Source organism: Gracilinanus agilis, chromosome X, assembly GCF_016433145.1.
Source record: "Gracilinanus agilis isolate LMUSP501 chromosome X, AgileGrace, whole genome shotgun sequence".
Classification (NCBI taxonomy): Eukaryota; Metazoa; Chordata; class Mammalia; order Didelphimorphia; family Didelphidae; genus Gracilinanus; species Gracilinanus agilis.
Genome location: NC_058136.1, coordinates 16,708,323 through 16,732,282, shown reverse-complemented (window position 1 = coordinate 16,732,282; position 23,960 = coordinate 16,708,323). Strand labels below are relative to the sequence as shown.

General features: G+C 40.6%; 2 protein-coding genes across 2 annotated transcripts in view; both read left to right on the top strand.

Annotated features, from left to right (window-relative positions):
* The window catches only part of GPC3 (glypican 3), a gene marked incomplete at its 5' end in the record, with an annotated part of 495,727 nt that overhangs the window by 268,446 nt on the left and 203,321 nt on the right, over positions 1 to 23,960 (top strand). The window lies entirely within an intron of this gene.
* Positions 15,969 to 16,869, top strand: LOC123253291 (ran-specific GTPase-activating protein-like). Its single transcript, XM_044682473.1, is given in 2 exon segments — positions 15,969 to 16,040; positions 16,042 to 16,869. Coding segments are annotated over 2 exon segments (900 nt in total).

Sequence of the window (23,960 nt, the reverse complement as noted above, 5' to 3'; positions counted from 1 at the left end):
GCTTTTAAGTTTTGAAGTAATTTTCTTTTCTTTATCACCCTTGAAGCTCATAATAGCATATGCAGTAGGCATAGCTGTTCTTCTTGCCCCCATTTTACAGAGGAAAAAACTTAGGTTGAGAGAAGTTATGGGCCGCATGGCCCAGCCACATGGTGAGCTACTAGCCCATCCAGAGCCAGAAGCAGCTATCTTTCAGCTTTGTGGTCACTGCCTTTCTAAGCATAGGAAAAGCCTTTGATGCCTAGACTGGATGTCCTCGAAGGTCCTTTTAAGTTCAATTGAAGCCTCTGAAAATCAAAACACCATGTAAAAGGGGAAAAATTAGTTTTGGTTGGACTAAATATTTAAAGGGATGGTCACCAAGGAATTGATTCAATTCCTGATGAAAGACTCAAGTCAGAATGACTTTTATGGTAGTTTATTTACAAATAGGAAGAGATAGCGAAAGTAAGAAAATCATAGAGAGGATAGGGTAAGATATCTAACCTAACACACTAAGTATATTTTCTCTGGCCCCTGGCTCAACCCAGGCAGGGCTAATTAGTCCTCAACCAGAGGGGCCTCAGCCTTGAGCTGAAGGCCAAAGACCTGGGGATGAATAAACCAAAGGCTTCAGTCATGAAGCCTCTCTTAAAAGGAGAGTCCCTTCAGAACAATCCTAGAAGGAGTCAGTCTTTTTCACTCACCACATGGTCATTCAAAGGGAGAGATTTAAGAACAGTCTCACCAAGTCCAAGGTCTCAGGTCCAGTAAGCAGATTCTTCACTAGCCTCCAACTCTAACTCTGAACTCCGAAGAATGAAGAAGCTGCTCCACAGGAAGTCGTAACTCCCTTTTAAAGGCGCTTCTTTTGCACCACTTCCTGTGCATTCCTCCCATTTTACATGTATCAATCACAACAAAGGTTTTGTGTAGGACTGCCCACAGGGCAGTCAGTCAATTTTGATTCATCACCCACTCTTGCACTTGTGGGTCACAGATCTCTCCCACTTGAGAATTAAGTGTGGTGTTTATACTTTTGGTGATTTAATCTAAAAATAGGCAGGGTAGGATTAATCCCATCTTCACAACCAGCTTAAGAAATGGTCAGAAAACTGGAATGACCTCCAGGAATTGATGCAGAGTGAAAGGAGAAGAACCAGGAGAACATTGTACACAGAGACTGATACACTGTGGTACAATTGAACATAACAGACTCCTTTACTAGCAGCAATGTAAGAATCCAGAGCAAGGCTGAGGGACTTACAATAAAGAAAACTAGCCATATTCAGAGGAAGAACTGTGGTAGGAGAAACACAGGAGAAAAACAACTGCTTGAACACATGGGCTGATGGGGGTATTATTGGGGATGTAAATACTAAACGTTAACTCTAGTCCAACTATCAATAATATGGAATTGGGAAAACCCAGTGGAATTGTGCATCAGCTAAGGAGGGTTAGGGGGGTTGGGGGGAGAGGGAAAGAACATAAAATATGTAACTAGGAGAAAACAGTCAAAATTAAAATTAAAAAATTAAAAAATGGTCAGAAAACCAGAATTCCTACCCAACTCAATTTTGAGCTGAATGGAGAGAATTTCCAAAAAATATGGGGTAGGTTTTTAGTCTTTAAAAAATCTGAATCTAGTTATCAGAGTGGACTTTTGGGAATCCAATCAGATGACTTGCTAAGCTTTCATCTTAATGTATAGAGAAGTATTCACATAATCCTCATTACTGTTTAATTCATTAATTAAGTACCTACTATGTGTCCAAGCATTGTGCTAGGTACTGTGGATACAAAGACAAAATTGAAAACACTCCTTGCCCTCAAGATATGAGAGAGAGAGAGAGAGAGAGAGAGAGAGAGAGAGAGAGAGAGAATATACAATATGCACATAGAAAATTCAGTCTAAAATATAGCTAAAGTCATTTGTGGGTGGAGGGCAGTGAGAACTGGGCAGGTCAAAATAGACTTTCTCTAGGATAGGAAGCTTGAGCTCAGTTCTGAAGGAAGCGTGGCATCTTTTGAGACCAAGATGAGGAAGGAAGTACATTCCAGAAATGGGGGACAGCCTGGGCAAAGGCCTGGAGATGGAAGATACATTATTGTTTATGGGGAATAGCAAGCAGGCCAATTTGGCTCAAAAGATACAAGGGAATAATGTGCGATCAGGTTAGAGCCAGGGAGTGAAGGAATTTAAAAGTCAAGCATACCCCTCTGTATCTTATCCTAGAGGCAAGAGGGACACAGGGCTTTCTTGAGCGTCCCCATTAGTACAGTAAGATTCCTGCCTTATTTCCATGGTTTTTATGCAGAAGATCAGAAACTATATTTTACTGCCCTTAATCCTAGAGTATTAGATGGAGAGGCAGAAACTATTCTGGTTTTGTTGCCCAAGAATTTAACAGAAATTCAAGTGACTTATTTTCAAAATAATTAACAAGAGGTAACTCATAAGTCTTGAATACTTCAGCAGTGCTCTAATGGCATAGATCTAGTGAAAGATTGGACTTTGTGCAATACCTTGGTCATCTCTAAATCTAGAGGGTCTGTTGGTGTGTTTGGCAGTCAGGACCCCTCCACATTTATGTATTTGGAATGAGTCCATATGCCCATGGAGCATTTGAGTGGTTAATCAGGGGTGGGTTGACATTTATCAGCAGAGGTCCTGTAGGTGCTGCCTGCTCTGTGGAATCTGGCTCCTTACCTTCCCCCTGCTGGGTTTCAGGGTATGTCCATTTGGGCCTGATCCCAGAACATTGCTCAGATAGGTTGCCGTACTTTTGGTTTGGTTTGTTTTGCTTTTGAAGAGAACAGGGAACATTTTTATTAAATAATTTCGGTCACGCAAACCAAATGAAAAGAGAGTCCTACTCACCAAAAAGCCAGAAACATTTTAACTCCCTGTTGGTCCCAGGAGAAGGCTTGGGTCAGGAGATGTTGGTCATATTCCTCCTTGGCCTACAATTTGTTTCACAGTTAAGTTTATTTTTATTTTGTTCCTCACTTCCATCAACTTGAAAGGTTGACCTTCAAAGGGAAGAGGGGCCTGGCTCATCTGAGGTATGGAATTTGAAACTTGAAGACTTGGTCTACCCCATGCAGCGTGCTATAAGAGGCACCAGGAAAGGCCCCTGGCCCCCAGAGAGAATATAGAATATAAGAACAGGAAGGATCCTTAGATCAGAGAATGTCTGAACTTTAGAGACCACCTAACCCAATGTTCTCATTTCACAGGAGAGGGAAAGAGACTTTGCCAAAGCTGAATAACTAGTAAGTGGTAGAGTCCAGACTAGAATACAGGCTTTCTGATTCCCAGTCTAGTGGTCCCTACACAATACTCATTCTCTCTCTGTTTCTGTCTGTCTGTCTGTCTCTCTATGTCCCTCTCTCTCCTTTCCCCTCCCTCCTTCCCTCCCTGCTAGTTTTTTTCAGTCATGTCCAACTCTTTCTGATCCTATTTGGGATTTTCTTGGCAGATACTAAAGTGGTTTGCAAATTTCCTTTTCCAGTTTATTTTATAGATGAGAAAATGGAATCAAACAGGGTTAAGTGACTTGCCCAGCTAATAAGTGTCTAAGGCTGCATTGAAACTCAGGTCTTCTTGACTCCAGGCCCAGCTCCACATAACTACCTGTTTGGCCATATCACAAAATGGTAGATAAAGGCAAAATGGAGTCATAGATGCTATTTTTTACTATTACAGAGACAACACATAAAAAAGAAGGTCAAAAGGCAGGGAGTATCCCCAAAGTCCTGCAACCAGGGTAGAACTAATCTGAGAATTTATGAGTTTCTAAGCTGATTTCATCTCACAGAACGGTCCATATCTGGAGATCATGAAGTTTAGGAGAGCAGCCAGGTAGGAAATGGTCACTGGCTTGCAGAGTACACTTATTTACAAGTAAGGTGTAAGAAGACTGAAAAGCTAGCAAGGGGGCAGTTTTGAAAGGACTCTTAAAAACTAATGGGATTTTTGGTTTGATCCTGGAGGTAACCGTGGAGTTTACTGGAGCATGGAAGTGACCTGGCGAAATCTGTCTGTAAGAAGATCAGTTTGACAACTGAATGGAGGATGTAACAGAATGGGGAGAGATTCGAGGCAGAGGGTCCAGTGAGAAGGCTTCACTTTCTTCATCTGGAAGAATACATGTCCCTCAAGGCTCCTCATGGCTCTACACTTATGACCCTACCCTTCCAACTCGAAATTTCTATGACGAGCTGACCTCTTTTTTTAAACCCTTACCTTCTGTCTTAGAATAGAATAGATACTGAATATCTGTTCCAAGCAAAACTGGGGCAAGGCCAAGGCACTTGGGATTAGGTGACTTTCCAGGGTCACACAGCTAGGAAGTGTCTGAGGCCAAACTTGGACCTAGGATCTCTTGTCTCCGAGCCTGGATAGAGTCTATTCACTAAGGCACCCAGCTGCCCCTATGAGATGACTTCTAAGGTTCCTTCCAGCTTGGATATCATGTGACCTTAGATTTAAGGTAAACCAAACTAAGTTCATGTTGTATTCTTTATTGCAAAAAACAATGTGTTTGGGATTTTGTTTTATCTTTTCAGGTAGACAAAGGAACTCAGACCTGTGAATATAATTCCCAGTATGGAAAATCCCTCCACTGAGGCATATTGTCAACTGAGCATCTTTATTAAAGAATTTTCTAAAGCACTGAAAGGTGCTCGGGGTCATACAGGCAACATATGTCTGAAGTAGGACTTGAACCTAGATCTTCCTGACTCCCAGGCCAAACCTCTATCCACTGTGCCATGTCATGGCTTCCTGTCTTTGTGTGAATACAAAGATTTAGTGGGGATAGAAGGACTTGAGATTCAGCCTAGCATCTTACTGAATGTGTCTTTCTAAGTAAGATAAATGAATGATCTCCCCAGCAAATCTAGACTTATTTCTCACTCCACCTTGCCACCCAGTCACCCCTCAAAGAGAGATAGCAGAGCACATTCAGGTGTAATGTCTTACCATTATTGCTATTCAGTTGTTGACTCTTCCCGACCCTGTGGACAAAGCATACCAGGTCCTTATAGCCTCCACTATCTCTCAAAGTTTCTTCAAGATCATGCCCATTGTTTCCATGACACAGTCTCGCCATTCCATCCCCTTCTCCTTTTGCTAACTTGTTTATGAAATGTTTTTGTTGCAACAGCCCCATCAGGTAGGTAGTTTGAGTGTATTATGCTTATGTTATAGATGAGTAATTGAGGTTCAGTACTGTGATGTGACTTGTCCAAGGTTATGCTCAACTCCTCTAGTGGTTCTGGGTTCTCCTAGCTATGGTACTGCTTCCAACAATGTAGGATACAATTCATTCATTCCTATTAGTCCCCTAGGACTTGTCTGCACCCACTCAAGAGGACGAGCCAAGGTCTTTAGGACTCTAAGGCTAGCCCTCTATCCACTCCAAGATGCTGCCTGTCCCTCTGGGTTATATTTCTTTCAATTCTTGAGAGATTGCAATGGTCCATGACTCACAGCTATGCCACAAGCAAATAACACCCCCAGGTCTAGAGGAGAGAGATAGCCAAGTGCAGCTGCTACATCCACACTTCTCCCCTTTGGCCTGGCCTGCTGGCCTCTGTGCGGCATGCAGCCAGTTGAAGCAAACAAACACATTGGCTTTCCATTTTTTTTAATGACATAAGCATGTGTGGGACGGTGTGGGTGCCATTCCAGTGGCTTGTTTGTATGGGCTCAGTTTGGTCCCAGAGGTTCAAGGGCAAGCTGGGAGCTTCCAGATGGCTGTGCTCAGCCAGAGTCAGGACTCCCTGAGTGCCCGCACACTTCTTTCCCCACCATTACACTGTACATTTTCCTGCCTCGTGCACGAAACATGTAAACACACAATGTTAACGGCTGAAATGCCAGGGTAGCACTTAAATATAGTCGCTATTTCAGGATATATCAATTATCCTCATGCCACCAAATGAAAGTTGGAGCAAGGCAGTTGGAACTGTGACTTGGGTAAAAGCCACGGGTACTTAGGAATGCACTCTTTCTCTTATAGAAGTGGCCCAACCATTTACTATATACAGGTGCAGTGGGTGGAGAACACCCAAAATGGGTTCAGCAAGGGTTAACTGCCTGTGGCTGGAAGGGATTCAATATGAAGAAGGGGCAAATTAGGGGGTTCAATTCTATGATCTTGCAGATCTTAGAAGAAGGGTTAGTGTTCCTCCCTCACCAGTGTGGTAGACTAGGGAAGAGCATTGGATTGGGAGACTCAAGTCCAAGTTCCAGCTTTGGAATTTGTTAGCTGTGCAACCATGGGTTAATCACTTCCTTTCTCTGGGCTGGAGTTCCCCTGACTGGAAAATGAGAGGGACAGGCTAGATGAGAGGTGTCAAACATGTCTCCAAGGGCCCACTATACTCTCACTGTCACCAGATTAAAATGTTTTTAAAATAGTTTTTTTAAAATCAATATACAGCCCACAGGGATCCTAATAATAAGCTGACACAGGAATCCTTCTGTATGGTTCAGTGGTTCCATTTCTATTTGAGTTCGACAACTGCTGGACTGGAAAGTCTTCGAAGTTGCTTAGAGATGACTTTCTATGATCTCGTGGTAAGTTCCCTTCTCCTCACATAGGTCTTTGTTTCTCTATCTAGAAAACAAGGAGGTTGACCTAGAGCCTGGATGATCTGGATTTCTCTGTCCTGCTCTTTGATTTGAGGTGATTCTTACTTTTGGACATTGCTAGGAATGGTTGGCTATGAAGATTCACACCTTTACTTCTTCCTCCTTAATTCTGAGAAAGGTCCAGTTTCATCCAGGTCAAGGTTTTCTTCCCCAGTGCAGATTGAAACCCTTCTGCACTCTACAGCCATAAACATGTCATTAGCCTCTCTCACTAAAGCTTACCTTGAAAAGGACCTGACAGAACTTGGGCTCCACAATCAAAGTCTGCTCGAATCCAATCACCCCAACCCAACAGAGGATGAAGCAACAGAGGAGGGCTCCCTACAACCTCCTGAAGCATGAGTATGTGTTCCTTTTCTTTTTTTTTTAATTTAATTATTTGGAATATTTTTCCATGGTTACATGATTCATGTTCTTTCCCTCCCCTCTTTCCTCCCCCATCATGGAGCTGATGAGCAATTCCACTGCGTTTTACATGTATCATTGTTCAAAACCTATTTCCATATTATTAATATTTGCAATAGTGATCCATTTAGAGTCTACATCCCCATCGAACCACATGATTGATCATATGTTTTTCTTCTGCGTTTCTGCTCCCATGGTTCTTTCTTTGAATGTGGACAGCATTCTTTTTTCTTTTTTTTTAAACCCTTACCTTCCATCTTAGAGTCAATACTTTGAGTCAATATTGGCTCCAAGGCAGAAGAGTATGGTAAGGGCTAGGCAATAGGGGTTAAGTGACTTGCCCAGGGTCACACAGCTAGGAAATGTCTGAGGCCAGATTGGAGCCCAGGACCTCCCGTCTCTAGGCCTGGTTCTCAATCCACTGAGCCACCCAGCTGCCCCCAGACGACATTCTTTCTCATAACTTCCTGGATTGTCCTGGATCGTTGCATTGCTGCTAGTAGAGAAGTCCATTACATTCGATTGTGCCATAGTGTATCATTCTCTGTGTACAATGTCCTCCTGGTTCTGCTCCTTTTCCTCTGCATTCATTCCTGGAGGTCTTTCCAGTTCACATGGAATTCCTCCAGTTCATTATTTCTTTCAGCACAATAGTATTTCATCATCATCAGATACCACAATTTGTTCAGCTATTCCCCAGTTGAGGGACACCCCCCCCATTTTCCAATTTTTTGCCACTACAAAGAGTGAGGCTATGAATATTTTTGTACACATATTTTTCCTTATTATCTCTTTGGGGGTACGAACCCAGCACTTATATGGTTGGGTCAAAGGGAAAACAGTCTTTTAAAGCACTTTGGGCATAATTCCAATTGCCCTTCAGAATGGTTGGATCAATTCACAACTCCACCAGCAATGCATTAGTGTCCCAATTTTGCCACATCCCCTCCAACATTTATCACTTTCCTTTGCTGCTATATTGGCCAGCCTGTTAAGCGTGAGGTGGTACCTCAGCATTATATTAATTTGCATTTCTTTAATCAGGAAGGATTTAGAAATGCGTTCCTTTTCTAATTTAATTCTCCTCCTCCTTTGAATCCCTTGATCTCTTGACTTTCTGCCTTTCCTACATTGCTGTTCTGGGGGCATTCTAACCATCTGTCTCCTCCATTCAATCAGTCAAACATTGCTGAACTGTGTTGACAGGGTCCCCAACAAATGTATACTGTCTAACTTCAGAACCATCACTATGACGTGGTTACCCTTTCATTGATCTTTCCCCAAGGACTGTTTCAAACTTTCTCTTCTCATTCCTCCAGTCTTTTTCCCTTCCCTTTCAGCAAATGACCTTACCTTACAACAATAGCTAACATTTATATAGTGCCTATTATGTGCCAGCCATTGTGCTAAATGTTTTACCAATATGATTTCATTTGATTTTTACAACTCTCTGAGGTAAGTGCTATTATAATCTCTTCTTCAAAGTTGAAGAAATTGAAGCATGCAGAGGTTAAATGACTTGCCCAAGGTCAGACAGCTATATTACATGTCTGAGCCTAGATTTGAACTCAGGTCTGACCCCAGATCTACTTCTCTATCCACCATGCTTCCTAGCTATTATGTACTTTACTAAGAAGATTGAGGCCATTCTATATGAACTCCCTCAACTTTTGTCATCTTTGTCCTCAGCCATTCTCTCTCGTTATAGTCTTAGAGGAAAAGCTGACTCTAGCCAAGGCTAACCCTTCCATTGATGCTCATCTGTCATTTCCTTGGCATTATTCTAATAATCATCCCCCTCTCAATGCATTTATAATATCCCTCCTCTGTCTCTTCTTTCTAAGCATATATCCATGTCCAGGGCTCCCTTATTCTTTAAGAAAAAAAGTTTTCCTCTACTCTGCCACCGCAGAATTTATCATCCCGTCAGCCTAGACTAGAGTGCTCTCCTCCCTTAGCTTACTTGCCACTGGCTTTTTGTAGCTCACCTCTTTCCTCTAAGGCATTAATTTCCTTCTCAGTAAATTGCATGGTTCTACATATGTTTCATAAATGGATTTCCAGCTCTGAAATTTGGTGCAGTGGAAGGAGTATCAGTCTTGGAGTCTTGGAGCCCTTAAGAAAATCACGGTCCCAAATGTGCCACTTATTTGTTCTGTGGCCTTGACCAAGTCACACTCTTCACATTTACACTCTCTTTTGGGGGCTCTCTTTCTCCCTCCTAACCCTTGAATATGGATATACCTAAGGTTCTGTCCAGGGTACTCGTCTCTTCATGCTCTGTCCCTTGGCAATCTCCCATGACTTCAGTTACCACTTGTATAGAACTGAAGCAACTTGGAGAATTGGAGAGAATGCTGGATCTGGAGTCAGGAAGATGTGGGTTAGAATCCTGCCTGAGAGAGTCACTTGCTAACTTGGGGACCCTGTACAAATCATTTGACCACTCTGGCCCTCAGTTTCTTCATGGATAAAATGAGAGAGTCAGACTTATTGATCTTTTAAGGTCACTTCCAAGTGTCAGTCTATGATTGTATAATTCCCAAATCTCTAGTTCCACCCAGCACCTCTCCCAAGCATTCTCATTTGATATTTACAATTCAGTACCACCACTGGCATCTCTAGCTCATCCTGTCTGAAACCAAACTCATCTTCTCTCCTTTAATTGCGTCTCTTTCTAATTTCTTGATTTCTGTTAATAAGACCATCATGCTTGTAGTTCTCCAGACTAGTTTGTCACTTAAATCATCTATGATTTTTCCTTCTCCTTCAGCTGACATTTAACTTCCTTTCCAGTTCTAAATCCTACTCTTCTATGATTCTAAAATCCAAACTGATACAAAGTCCTATCACTTCAAGTTCAGAGGAGTGAGGGGTTTTGGGGGAGGGGTTAGGATTAGAGGGGAATACAGAGTTTTGTTTCAGATGTGTTAAATTTGAGACATCTGTAAGACATTCTGTCCAAAATGTCCAACAGGGATTTGGTGATGTGCGGCTCGGGTGAAAGATTAGGGCTGACTATCTAAATCTGGGAATCATCTACCTGGAGATGAGCACTGAACCCATGGAAGCTAATGAGATCACCAATAAAGACTGTAAGAGAGTCCAAGGCATGGATGAAGTAGCAACAAGGAAGATTGAGAAGGAACAATGAGAGACTTAGAAGAGCCAGAAGAGAAGGCATCCAGAAGCAGAGCAAGTAGCAGGGTCCAAGTTGGCAGAGGTCAACAAAGGATGGCGTCTGAAGTCTTTGAAGGCAGTAACTGCTTCATCTGAATCTTTGTATCCCTGGAAGCTAGTATTCTTTCTGCACTTAAACACTTATTGACTTAATAGATGATCAGTAACAACCTTCTCCAGGTCTAAAATTCAGAATCGAGTAAGAAGATGTGCGAGTCTGTCTTGGCTTCTCCACTAACTTGCTGTGTGCCTTTGGGGAAGTCAATTCCCTTCTTGAACTTGTTTTCTCCTCTGTGGAATGAACACATTGGAATTTACAGAGTAATAATTATTTCTTTGGCATCTGAGGCAAGCTTCACAAAAGGCAACCTCAAGTCACCCTTTTTAGATAAATTCTTTTGGGAATGTTTGTGGAAAGGGCTCTGGACACTAGAAGGTGAGGCCAGCAGTGTGTAGGGAATAGGATATCATTCAGATGGGCCAGGACCTCACCTGGGTTAGAGCCATTGGAGGAAGGCAGGGATGGGGAAAGTGAGAAATCTGGGAACTTTCTATGTTGCGTAATTATTCTGGCAGTATTGATGCTTAAGGAGTATGTGCACTGCTAATACTATGTAAATTTTGGTGCTCTGAGGCAAAGCCCTGGTCACTTCATTTTAGTTGTAGCTATGGGATTACGTGGTCTCTAAGACCCTCTCCAGCTCTGAAATGCAATGTAGTGGATAGAGTACAATTCTTGGTTTCACAATTCCATTGAATAAGCATTTATTAAACTTCTGATAATACTATCAGCTAGCATTTATATGTGCAGCCAAGTACTGTGAAGGTAATAAGAAGTGTATGGGGCTTGATATCCAAAGCCCTGGATCAAAGTTATCACATCCTGACTGTGCTGCTTATTATCAGTGTGACCTTGAACAAGTCCTTTCCCTTCTACCAGGCTTCAGTTTCCTCTTCTTAAAATGAAGGAATTGGACCACATGGCCTCTGAGATTCCTTCCAACTCTAAATCTATGATTCTATTTGCTGGGGACTATGGCAGATCATATAGCTACAAAGATAAAAATTAATCGGTTCCTGACTCCAGGGAGTTTGCATTATAAGATGTTGAAAAGACCTGGGTTCTTCACTATTTGACACAAACTGCTGGGAAAATTAGAAAACAGTATAGGAAGAGATATGGTTTAGATCAACACCTCACGCCCTACACCAAGATAAATTCAGAATGGGTGAAAGACTTAAACATAAAGAGGGAAATTTATAAGTATATTAGGTGAACATAGAATAGTTTACCTGTCAGATCTCTGGGAAAGGAAAGAATTTAAGACCAAGCAAGAGACAGAGAACATGACAAAATGTAAAATGAATAATTTTGATTACATTAAATTAAAAAAATAAAGAGGGGTTGAAGAAGGCTTCTGGTAGAAGGTGAGATTTTAGTCAGGACTTAAAGGAAGCCTGGGAGGTCAGTAGTTAGAGTGGAAGAGGGAGAACATTGGGGATAGCCAGAGCAAATGTGTGGTGACAATAATGATAGTCAATATAGTTGTAAGGTTTCCAAAATACTTTATATACGTGACATCCATGGAGACTCACAAAACCCCTATTGAGGGAGGAAGAGACCATTGTACTCTCCCTACTTGATATCTGGAGAATGTGGGGCCCAAAGAAGTGTTCCCAACTGTTTAAGAAGGAGCCAATCTGAGAGAAGAAGAGCAGGCCTTCTGATGCCAAGCCTCACACTCTTCCCACTAGACCACAACTGCCTCACTTGATGACATGGTTTCTGTGATTCATAGATTTAGAGATTATTTTTAGAGACAGGAATCTTTGTTTCCCAAAAGCATAACCACAAGCTGTCTGTTTGGAATGAATTAGATTAGTACATTCAGACAACAGGAGATGCTCCCATCAAGTTGGTGCAAACTTTAGTTTAAGAAAAATAGTAGTATTCAAATACTCTCTACTCCAGGATCCCATCACCAGAGTCTAGACCCCTTATCTAATTGGAAGAAAATCCAACTAGAATCATTCTGTCCATTTTACAGACCATAAAAATCAAAATCCTGGAATGTCAGAGCAGGAATGGTTTTTTGAGATCATCAAACCTATTGCAAAGGAATAAACTAAAGGCCAGAAAGTAAAAGGGCTTTGGCCAAAGGTTGGCTGATCATACATAAATTATAACTTAACTTGTTTTTCAACCTCTAAATCTAATGTGGCTTGGAGGCAGAAGACCTCCTCTTACTATTGCAGATAGGCTACTTTCTGGCAGCTGTGAGCACTTGGGCTAGTCATTTGACTTGAGGCACCCTCTTTCCCCTTCTGTGAAATGGAGATATGTTTGCACTGCCTACCTCAAAGAGATGTTGTGAAGTTAGAGGTATGCCAACTATTTTGTAAACCTCAATATCCTCTAGACCTGTCACCATCTTGAGAGCAACACCTCAAATTCCTGAAGCTTTCTTCACAACACCATGAGGTGGTTGCTGCAGGTATCTGCATTTCCAAGGTTCTTTTCCAATTACAGCCCCTCTAGGTCTGCGCCGTTTGCCCTTCCTTCCCTGACAATTCTGGAAACTCTGCCTGGTCCCTTTGTCTGTTCTGACGTAGGCTCTAGCTGGCTGGAGCCTGAAAATGAGAAGTTTCTTCTCTGTTTACAAGGATGGAGGCCACAGAAAGAGGGGGAGAGAGGCACTGAAAGGGGTGTGGCCAGGACTGCAAATCTGCTGAGGGCCCAACTGGCAAAGTCTGAAGCCTGAGTGAGCTGGAGCCTCATCCTTTCTCATTAATCCCCTAGCACCTTGTACTTTATTTACTGCCTCCTACTTAGAGTTCTTTGTTTTGCTTACATTGCCAACAGGCTTTTCTCTTTCTTTTTAAAATAATTTTTTAATGAATAAAAGTGTATTTTTCCTCCCTCCTACCTTCCCCACCCTAGAAAAAAGAAGAAAAACCAAACCCTTGTAACAAATATGTCTACTTAAAGCAAAACAAATTCCCACATTGGCCATGAGCAAAAAAGATATTTCATTCTGTAACCTGGGCCTGTCTCATCTTTGTCAGGAAGAATGAAATGTAATTCATCACTGGACCTTTGGAATTGTACTTGGTCATTTGTTGTTCAGTTTTCCAAAGTCTTTTCCAACTCTTTGTCTTTACAGAGTTGTTGCTAGCGTATGAATATTCTCCAAGTTCTGTTCACTTCTCTCTGCATCAGTCCATACAAGTTTTCCCAGTCTTTTCTGAAATATTCCCTCTAGTCATTTGTTACAGCACAACAAGATTGCACTCCATTCATATGCTACAATTTACTCAGCCCACTTACCAATTTTTGGGTCAGGCTTCTGTGTATTTAAAAAAAGGTGAGCCTTCTGCCTTTATCCCTGAGTTAACCCTAATGTTCCAGGGACAGAGCAAGACCTTGAGATACATATAGGGGATGGTAGCTGAAAAGATCACAAGATCCCATGAAATGTTAACATTTGGTCTTAGAGACTGTCTAATTGAAAACTATCCTTTTATAGAGGAGGAAATAGTGGTCTAGAAAGGGAGATACTGGTGTATGTACACATAGGTAGCAAGTAGCAGTGTCAAGATAGGAACCTGGGCAGAGTTTTTGAACTTCAACTTCACCAATCTTCAGAAAAATTCCTTTTAATGATATTTAAAGATCTTTCTAAATTTCACTGATCTTTACTAAACAACTCTGGTTTAAAACTAAATTCTCTATCTTTTTCTTTAAACCTGCTCCTTCCCTTAACTTTTCTATTTCTGATGATAGCAATATTCTCTGACTATTCCAGCTCAGACATCTTTTGATTCTTCATTCTCCCTCATCATACAGAGCAAATCATTTTCCATATTTTGCCAGTTCTGCTTTGATAATGTCTCTACAAAAGTCCTACTCTGATGCTTCAATATGGCATGCGGGTAGTTCACCAAGGCTATTCCAGGGGAGCATAATCTCTGGAAGTTTTCTCCGTGCTGGAAGGACTTTGAGTGTGGTTTCAGAAATAGGCTGTATCTGCTTTCCAAAGACTAGCCTGTTTGTTCATCATCAGAAGCTAGCAGTCATGGCAATATATGAGGCAAAGAAAAAACAAAAGGGCCCTCAAAGGCCTCCTTCTACTTCTGTAATGAGTCAAAGAATGGCAGAGTGCTAAAAACTATACAAGCTTATACCATGTAAAAACAGTCATTTAGCAACAATCAATTCTCTAAATGCAAGGTCCTTATCCAGTGACTGGGTCAATAAACTTTTGGAGGAACTGAATCATATCAATATTGTCAGTCTCAGTATAGAGAAAACAAGAAGGTATAAGGACATCAAAGCTAAATGTAAGAATAGTTCCAAGGCCTTCACCACAGAGGCAAATAGACAGCTTGGTGGAGTGGTTTTTATCATGTAACCAAAGCCCACAAGAAACATCATTCTGGGGACATTTGGTCACCTCCCAGTGTAGTACTTATGAAGAACGTAAGCAAAAAGACCACCAGGAAGATAATTGCAGCTTATCTGCCAACATCTGCTGCAGAGGATGAAGAGGTAGAGAAAATGGATGAAGAATCCAATAAAATATTTCAAGTAAAATTAACATATATGTGTTAACTCAGTGACTTCATTGCCATAGTGGCATAGGGAAGAATGGCAAAAAATATGGTTCAGAGAAGGCAAAGACAAAGGGGTCGATGTTTAATAGACTAGACAAAGGCTCCATTCTTCCTGACTCCAAATTTAGCTCTCTAACTACCACTCACAGGATGTGACATATACAGAGAGACTATCCATACTGGAAATAATACTGTTTTGAGGGCATTGAAGGAATGATTGTCAAGATTTCAAAGAGTGAATGATATTGAACAACTACCAACAATCCAAGCTATTGGGTAAGAGTGAGGTTGAAACCATCCTTTCCTTTTTTAACTTGGTTATCTTAAACTAGGTGAGCACATGTCTCAATCACTCACTCATAGACTGATATTGATGACTAACCATGAAAAGTCCATCAAACTGGAATGATATTGTACAAGAATCATTTTTGGATAGGTCAAGGAAGCTTAGCCATTTCCCCATGGTCCTCTATAAATTAGCTAGTTAGCTAGGCCTGAATTTAGCCCTAAACAAGTCTGTTTACCTTCCTATCCCTTTCTCTGAAATGGTCCTTCCAGTTTCTAACAGTCTATTAGATGTTGGAATTCACATCTTCCCATCAATGTCCTAGAGCCATGTTGACAAAGGTGTGGCACATGTGCCCCAGCATACTGGAAGGGCTGCTCCATTCCCCTTCTCCTCTGCATCCAAGGACATTTTTCACATGCCCCCCTCCACCCAGCCACCCACTGTGAGCACTTCCTTCCTCCCCTTTCTGGGGTAATGCAGGTTCACAGGCAGCTTAAAGGTGCAGTTTGGTTCACCAATGCTGTTCTAGAGGGATCTCTAGATTCTTTGATGTCGTATGTGTGTTGGAAGCTAAGAACAGACTGTATGTAGATTCATTGCTTGAAAAGGACCCTAGCAGGGTAGAGCCAAGATGGTGGAGCAGGTACACAGAGCCACCTAATCTCTATTAAATTAACCTTGGAAAAACCATTATATAATGCCTCAAAATGAATTCTGGAGAAGCTTAATCCATAAAAAGACTGGGTGAGCTTCGCCACCGCCACCGCCACCGCCTTCACATCACTGGGACCAGCCATCGCTGCCGCCTCTGCCACATCGCCCCCCCACTCCGCTCTGATGGCGACTACCGAGGAATCTCATGGAGAGGAGTATGATTCAACCAGTGAGAGCATGGATGATACCAACGTTTGACGATCCCCAGTTTGAGCCCATCGTCTCTCTGCCTGAGCAGGAGATTAAGACCCTGGAGGAAGATGAAGAAGAGCTCTTTAAGATGCGAGTGAAGCTGTTCCGATTTGCATCTGAGAATGACCTTCCAGAGTGGAAAGAGCGAGGGACAGGTGATGTGAAGCTGCTGAGACACAAGGAGAAAGGGACAATTCGCCTCCTCATGAGACAGGACAAGACTCTGAAGATCTGTGCGAATCACTATATAACCCCACTGATGGAGCTGAAGCCCAATGCAGGCAGTGACAGGGCTTGGGTTTGGAACACACATGCTGACTTTGCCGATGAAAGTCCAAAGCCAGAGCTGTTGGCCATCCGATTCCTGAATGCAGAAAATGCTCAGAAGTTTAAGGCAAAATTCGAAGAATGCAAGAAGGAGCTAAAGAAACCAAAAAAGAAAGAAGAGTCGAAAATAGTGCTGAAAGTGGAGTCGAGAGTAGAGGCGAGAGTGGAGTCGAAAGTGGAGTCGAAAGTGGAGCTGAAAGTAGAACCGGAAGAAGAACCGGAAGAAGAAGAACCGAAGGAAGAACCGGTAGAGGAACCAATAGAAGAGAAAGCAGGAATAGTCAAAGAGAGAAGTTGTGACCAAATGGCTAAGAAGTTAGAGGAACTCTCAGTGAAGGATGGTGACTCGGAGTCTGTGCCAGAGATCCGGGTGAAGAAGGAGGTGCTTGAGGCCCAGGAGGCCCAAGAGGAGGACCAAGAGGAACAGACATCTGAGACCCAAGAGACCGAGGAGGCCCAAGAGCCTAAGTCCCAGGAGTCTGAGATCTTGGAGGCCCAGAATTAGGACACTGAGCAGCATTAACTCATCTCACCATGGGCCTCACATTCTTTCCTAATTTTTTCCTTTTATTTTCTTTATTTTTGTTCATTTTTGGTTTTGTATTTGTTTTTGTTTTTACAAGGGACTTTATATAAAGAACTGAATTCCAGCCTCCAGGTTGTTTTCTAAGCTTTTACCCTTTTGAAGATGTCTTCTTCAGCAGACCCATTCCCCAGTCAAATGTACTGCGCTCATGCCATTCTTTTCCATAGTGGAAACACTTATTTATAGTACATCCAAAAGAGTGAATACAACATTTCAAAGCTGCATCCGAAAAAAAAAAGACTGGGTGAGATAATTTTTCAGCCTAAAACAACTAGAAGGCCAGCATGAAAGACTGATATTGCACCCAGGTGGATGTGGAGCACAGCATGCTGAGGCATGCCCTACCTCAGCAACAGGCTTTGGGGGTAGCTAAATCAACAGCAAAGGCTTCCAGAGCTCCCAGCCACAGTGGTATTCAGATAGCTACTCAGAATGAGATTGGGACTTTGCTGGCTCTGGGTGTAAGACTTTTGTCCCATTACCCATATGCAGAGCTAGATTGCAGTCCAGGGGTACAGTTTCTGAGTGAATAAGAGCACTAGTATATGCCAATGCCTGCAGCCACAGAGGAGCAGGGGACCCTGGTCACAGTTCCAAGGCAGAAAAGCCTGTTAGTGATTATTTACAAACCAGACCACAGACTAAGTGAGTATTAAAACACACCTCTCCTAACATCATGTCACCTTGGGAGAACTGAAAACTTATAGATCCCTAGAGCTAGCTCTGAAGGTAGCTACACATAGAACCTGAAGAACTCCCTTAGAACTGTCTTAGAACTCCCTTCAGTACAGGTATAGATTCCAACAGTAACAATTTTTTAAATTAAAAGAAAAAGGCTGGGAAAATGAGTAAACAAAAAAAAACTTAACAAAGAAAGTTATTTTAGTGACAGAGAAGACCAAAACACAAATTCAGAAGTTAACAAATTTAATACTGCTACATCCAAAGCTTCCAAAAATGCATTGCTTTCATGCCCAAAAAGAATTAATGGAGGAGCTCAAAAAGGATTTTAAAAATCAAATAAGCTTTTTAATAATTTAATAAATAATAATTTAAATAAAATAAATAAAAATTTTAATTTTAAATAGAAGAAAATTGGGAAAAGAAATGAGAGTGATATAGAAAAATCATGAAAAGAGAGTCAATAGCTTGGTAAACGAGGTACAAAAATCCAATGACAAGAACTCTTTCAAAAGTAGAAGTAACCAAATGCAAAAAGATATACAAAAATGTACTGAAGAGAACTTTTTTTTTGGAAAATTGTATTTAATTAATTAATTTAGAATATTTTTACATGGTTACAAGATTCATGTTCTTTCCCTACCTTCTCCCCCTCCCATAGCTGATGCACAATTCCACTGGGTTTTACATGTGTCATTGATCAAGACCTATTTCCATATTGTTGATATTTGCACTTGGGTGCTCATTTAGAGTCAATATCCCCAATCATATCCCTATCAATCCATGTGAACAGGCAGTTGTTTTTCTTCTGTGAAGAAGAACTTCTTAAAAGACAAAATTGACCATATGGAAAAAGAGGTACAAAAATTAACTAAGGAAAATAATTCTTCCAAAAATAGAATTGGCCAAATGGAAAAAGAAATACAGAAGCTCACTTAAGAAAATCATGTCTTAAAATTTGGAATTGGGCGAGTGGAAGTTAAGGACTCCATGAAACATCAAGAAACAAGTAAAAAAAAATAGAAGAGAATGTGAAATATACCATTGGAAAAATAATTGACCAGGAAAATAAACCCAGGAAAGGTAATCTAAGAATTACTGGATTACCTGAAAGCCATGATCAAAAAAGGAGCTTAGATATCTTTCTTATCAAGAAAAACTGCCCTGATAGTCTAGAACCAGAGGATTAAATAGAAATAGAAAGAATCCCCCCATCGCCACCTGAAAGAGATCCCAAAAGGATAACTCCTAAGAATATTATAGCCAAATTCCAGAACTTCCAGGGCAAGAAGAAAATATTGCAATCAGCCAAAAATAAACAATTCACGTTTTTGTGGAGCCACAGTCAGGATAACACAAGATTTAGCAGCTTCTACATTAAAAGATCAGAAGGCTTAGAGTATGATATTCCAGAGGGCAAAAGAACTAGGATTTCAACCAAGAATCACTCACCCAGAAAAATTGAGCATAATCTTTCAGAGTTAAAAATAAGTATTCAACGAAATAGAAGACTTTCAAAATATTCCTGAAGGAAAGACCAGAGCTGAATGAAAAATTTGACTCTCAAATACAAGACTCAAGAGAAGCATAAAAAAGGTAAACAGGAGCAAGAAATAAAAAAAAACTTTCATTGACGTTAAATTGCTTCTATTACCTACATGGGAATATGATTCTTGTAACTCCTAAGAACTTTATCATAATTAGGGCAGTTGTATACATAGACAGAGGGCAAGAGTGTAAGTTGAATATGATGGGATGATATAAAGAAAAATAAAATTAAAGCATGAAATAGAAGAATGCATTGGGAGAATGGGGAAGGGGAAAATAGAATGGGATAAATTATTGCACATAAGAGGCATGAAAGCACTTTTACAGTCGAGGGGAAGATAGAGGAGGTGGGGAGGTGAGCAGTGAACCTTTCTCTCATTGGAACTGACTCAATGAAGGAAGAACATCAGTTGGGTATAGAAATCCATCTTATCTTACAGGAAAGGAGGAGGATAAAATGGATAAAAGAAGTGGGGGATATGAAAGGATAAAGTGATAGAAAAGGGGGCAAATTGGTGGAGATTGCTGGTCAAAAACTAAAGAGAAGGAAATAGTATGGAGAGTAATACACAGTAATTGTAATGGTGAAAAAATTTTATGAATCTCTCTAAAAAGACTTCATTTCTTAAATACATAGGAAAATGAGTTGAATGTATAAGTTACCACCTCACACCAATCAATAGACTGGCTATTATGAGAGAAAAGAAAAATGACAAAATTTAGAGGGACATGGGAAAATTGAAACACTTATGCATTGGGGGAATTGTGAACTAATTCAACCATTCAGGAGAGCAATTTGAACTTATGCTCAAAGGGCTATGAAAACAGTACATATCCTTTCACCCTGCAATACCATTACTAGGTTTCTATCACAAAGAAACAAAAAAAAAACAAAAAGAGGAAGGACCTATATATACAAAAATATTTAAAGCAGCTCTTTTTGTGGGGGGCAAAGACTTAGAAAGTGAAGGAATAGCTCAGAAAAATCTAGAAAGACTTACATGAACTGAAGCAGAGTGAAATGATCATAATCAAGAGAACATTTTACACAGTGACAAGAATACTATACAATGAACCACTGTGAATGATTAAGCTATTCTTAGCAATCCAAAACAATCCCAAAGGATTCATGATAAAGAAAAGCCATCTGCTTCCAAAGAAGGAATTGATAGAGTTTGAATCTGCACCAAAGCAAATTTTTTTCACTTCCTTTCTTAATTTTTTTGTTCAAATTTCCTACCACAAAAGGATTAATATGGAAAAATGTTTTACATGATTGCATATGTGCACATGTAAAATCTATATGAGATTGCTTACCATCTAAGGGGGTAGGGGAAGGGAAGGAAAGGATTCAAACTTTCTTTTTTAAATGTTGAAAACTTTTTTTTTACATGTAATTGGGGAAAAACAAAATAAATAGTTTTTTTAAAAAGATAAAAAGAAAAGGACCTTGACAAAGATATCAGCATGCCAAAGGGGGACATACCGAGTACCCTATAAATGAGAGAAATGAGCCACCAGCAATCAGCAGCTTTCATTTACCTCCTTTGCTGCTTGTACTTTCTAAGGTGGAATCTACTTTCCCTATGACTTTGTGTGTACTTGTGCGAGACTGCCAAGACTTCTGATGAAGAAAATATTTTGTACCTACTGTTCTTCCTATACCACCTCAGTGAATAGTCCTTTCTAAAAACTACATAAGGCTGACTGACTAAAATGATTCTCAACTTAAAGTCTTAGGGTGGGGTGGGGGAATGAATATAAGATGGAGCTCAAGATGGTGACATTAGAGAATCATCTGTCCTCAGGGGTACTCTTTAGATGCTGAAGGGAAAGATATAGCTTTGTTTCAGGATATGACTCATTATAGGAATTTGGAAGAGATCCTCAGAGATTATATGGGTTATACAGCTATATTTAAAAAGGTGATTGAAAAACTATTAATAGCTATCAATTCCTTTGTTTGCTTTATCTCTATAAGATCTTTGAGAATAACTTATATACTTATTAAAAGTATCCTTAATGAAGATATAAGATGGGGACAGGTGTGCTTTTACAAATGTCATTTTTACAGTCATACATCTACTAAATGGTACAGAAAAAAAACAAGATTCCACCCTGTTTATTGATTATATTTTCAAAAAACCCAACAATATTGATTTGGTAGACTACTCTCTTAAGGGCTCTTTACCCTGAAGTGTTTCTCATGCATATTTTAAAAGCATACACAATTCCTCAAAAGGGATTACAGACAAAATTGTTTGAGGACTTTCTGATTTTAAGGGAAGCCTGAGGCAGGGAGGTGTATAGTAACCAAGGCTTTTGCCGCTATCTTGGAGAATTTCCCAATCCTAGGTCCAAATGGAAGAGAGATTCCTTATTAATGGCAAAGATCTTCAAATGCTCTTGTTGGTAGATGACACCATGTTGATTGCATAGTTCCTGGAATGCTGCAGAGCCTCTCAAATGAAGTCCATAATCACTCCAAAGATTTTGGACTAACTATCTATATGGCACGAGTAAATGTAATGGACTTCTCTACTAGCAGCAATGCAATGATCCAGGACAATTCTGAGAAAGAACGCTATCCACATCCAGAGAAAGAACTGTGGGAGTAGAAATGCAGAAGAAAAACATATGATTGATCATGTAGTTTGATGGGCATATGATCGGGGTTTGGGCTTTAAAAGATCACTCTATTACAAATAAGAATAATATGGAAATAGTTTTTGAACAATGATACATGTATAACCCAGTGGAATTGCTTGTCAGCTTCTGGAGGGGGGGAATCATGAATATTGTAACCATGGAAAAATCTTCTAGATAAATAAATAAACTTAAATAAAAATAAAAAAAAGAACTACAAGATCTCCATAGGCAAGAATACAAAATAATTGGGGCCAGGGTAATAGTGCTTGCAACTGAGGGGATCCATTACAGCTAATATTTAAAGGAAACCAGAAATTCTTTGAGGTGAAAGCAAGGAAAGGATTCATTCCAGTTATGAGGTACAGCCAGTACAAAGACATAGGAGATAGGAGATGAAGGGCCATATGGAAGGAAATTTGGCTGGAGCACAGAATGAATGAGAGAGGGGAAGGAATGTCCAGTGAAGCTAGAGAGAGTTTGGGACAAACTTGGAAAGAGCTTTAAATAGTCCAAATGAAGTGTTTCTATTTAATTCTAAAGGTAGGAAAGAGCCACTGAGGTTTATTGTATAGAGTGACAGAGTCATGGCTGTACTTTAGGAAAGCCCCTTTGGTGGATGGATGGATGGATGGATGGATGGTTTGGAAAGTGGAGAGACTCTGAAAGAGGGAAAGCAATTAGAAAGCATTTGAAATAGTACAGGGAAAAGTGATGAAAGATTGAATTAGTATAGTGGCTAAATGGGTAGAAGGAAAAGGACAGATTCAAGACATGGTATGGAGGCAGAAAGAAAGGATGAAGGAGAGTGAGAGGCCAAAGATGATGCTGAGGTTTTAACCTAAGAGATGGAGTATGGATAGGAGTTACACATGACGTAAAGGCATGAGTGGGTGACCATTTGTATCCCTGGAGGTATCACCATAGTTCATCACTTTTTATCTAACCAGTGATGGGCAAACTTTTTAAAGACGGGAGGGGGGCGGGGGGCAGCGGCAAAGGAAGGGAAATGCTCATCTGTCAGTCTGTTTCTAAGGCAGCTCTTTCCAAGTTTCATTGTATTGTATCCTACTCATTGTATTCATCAGATTAGGAAGAATGTCGGGCAGCCAGATAGAACATTTCAGGGGGCCGCATCTGGCCTGCAGGCTGTAGTTTGCCCATCACTGGTCTAGACTATTGTAATAGCATCCTGGCTTGTCTTCCTGCCTCCACTCTTTCCCCTTTACAAACTGTCCTTTATATTTTACCTGAATAATTTTCCAAGTACACCACCCTGATCATTTTGCTTCTTTGTGGCAAACCTTCAGTGACTTTCTTGCCTAAAATATTAACTTCTAACTCTGGCATTCATAGCCCTCTACAATCCAATCTTATGTCATCCCTATCCTTATTCCTGACATACATTTAGAGCCAAATGGAACCACTCTCTGACCCCTAGTCTCTTTCTGTTCCCTCTTTGTTTTGCTCTTACCATTTCTTACACCTAGAATCAGCTGCCTCCCAGGATTTATTTATTGATGGCCCTACCTTTCTTCAAGGCCCAGCTTTAGGTGTCATCTCCAGAAAGGCTTTTCTGACAAATGCTACCTCTGCCCCATGAAAGTGATCTCTCTCAGTTTCTCATCTTATTTTACCTGGACTTCTCTTTTACATTTATTTTACTCTTCCTTGCATCATTGTTACTTGTGTACATGCCTCTCCCCCATTAAGTTGTAAGCTTCTTGAGTGCAGGTCCTATATCATTTCCTATCTCTATCTTTAGCATCTTGTATTGAGTCTTGCCCTTAATATTGATGGGATTTGGTGAACTGAGCAAGAGGCAATCAATGTGATTGAACAAGTAGAAGGTTTTCGTCTCTCTCACTCAGTTTCCTTACCTTACATCACTGTGTATTTTCTGGCAGAGCAAATTATTTGTAGACACTTTTCATATGTTTCAACTCTATATTAAAAGGCAACAAGTATACGTCAGGGAAGTAGGAAGGAGAACAGAAATTAGGTGTGTTGTGAATCAAAGGCAGTAGTTGAAGGGAGGTCCAGATGGGAACATGGCTGGGTGCCTACAGGCAGCCTTCTTGCTGTCACCTAATGGAGATGCAGCTTCTCTGCAGGCCTCATCCTAACAATTAGTA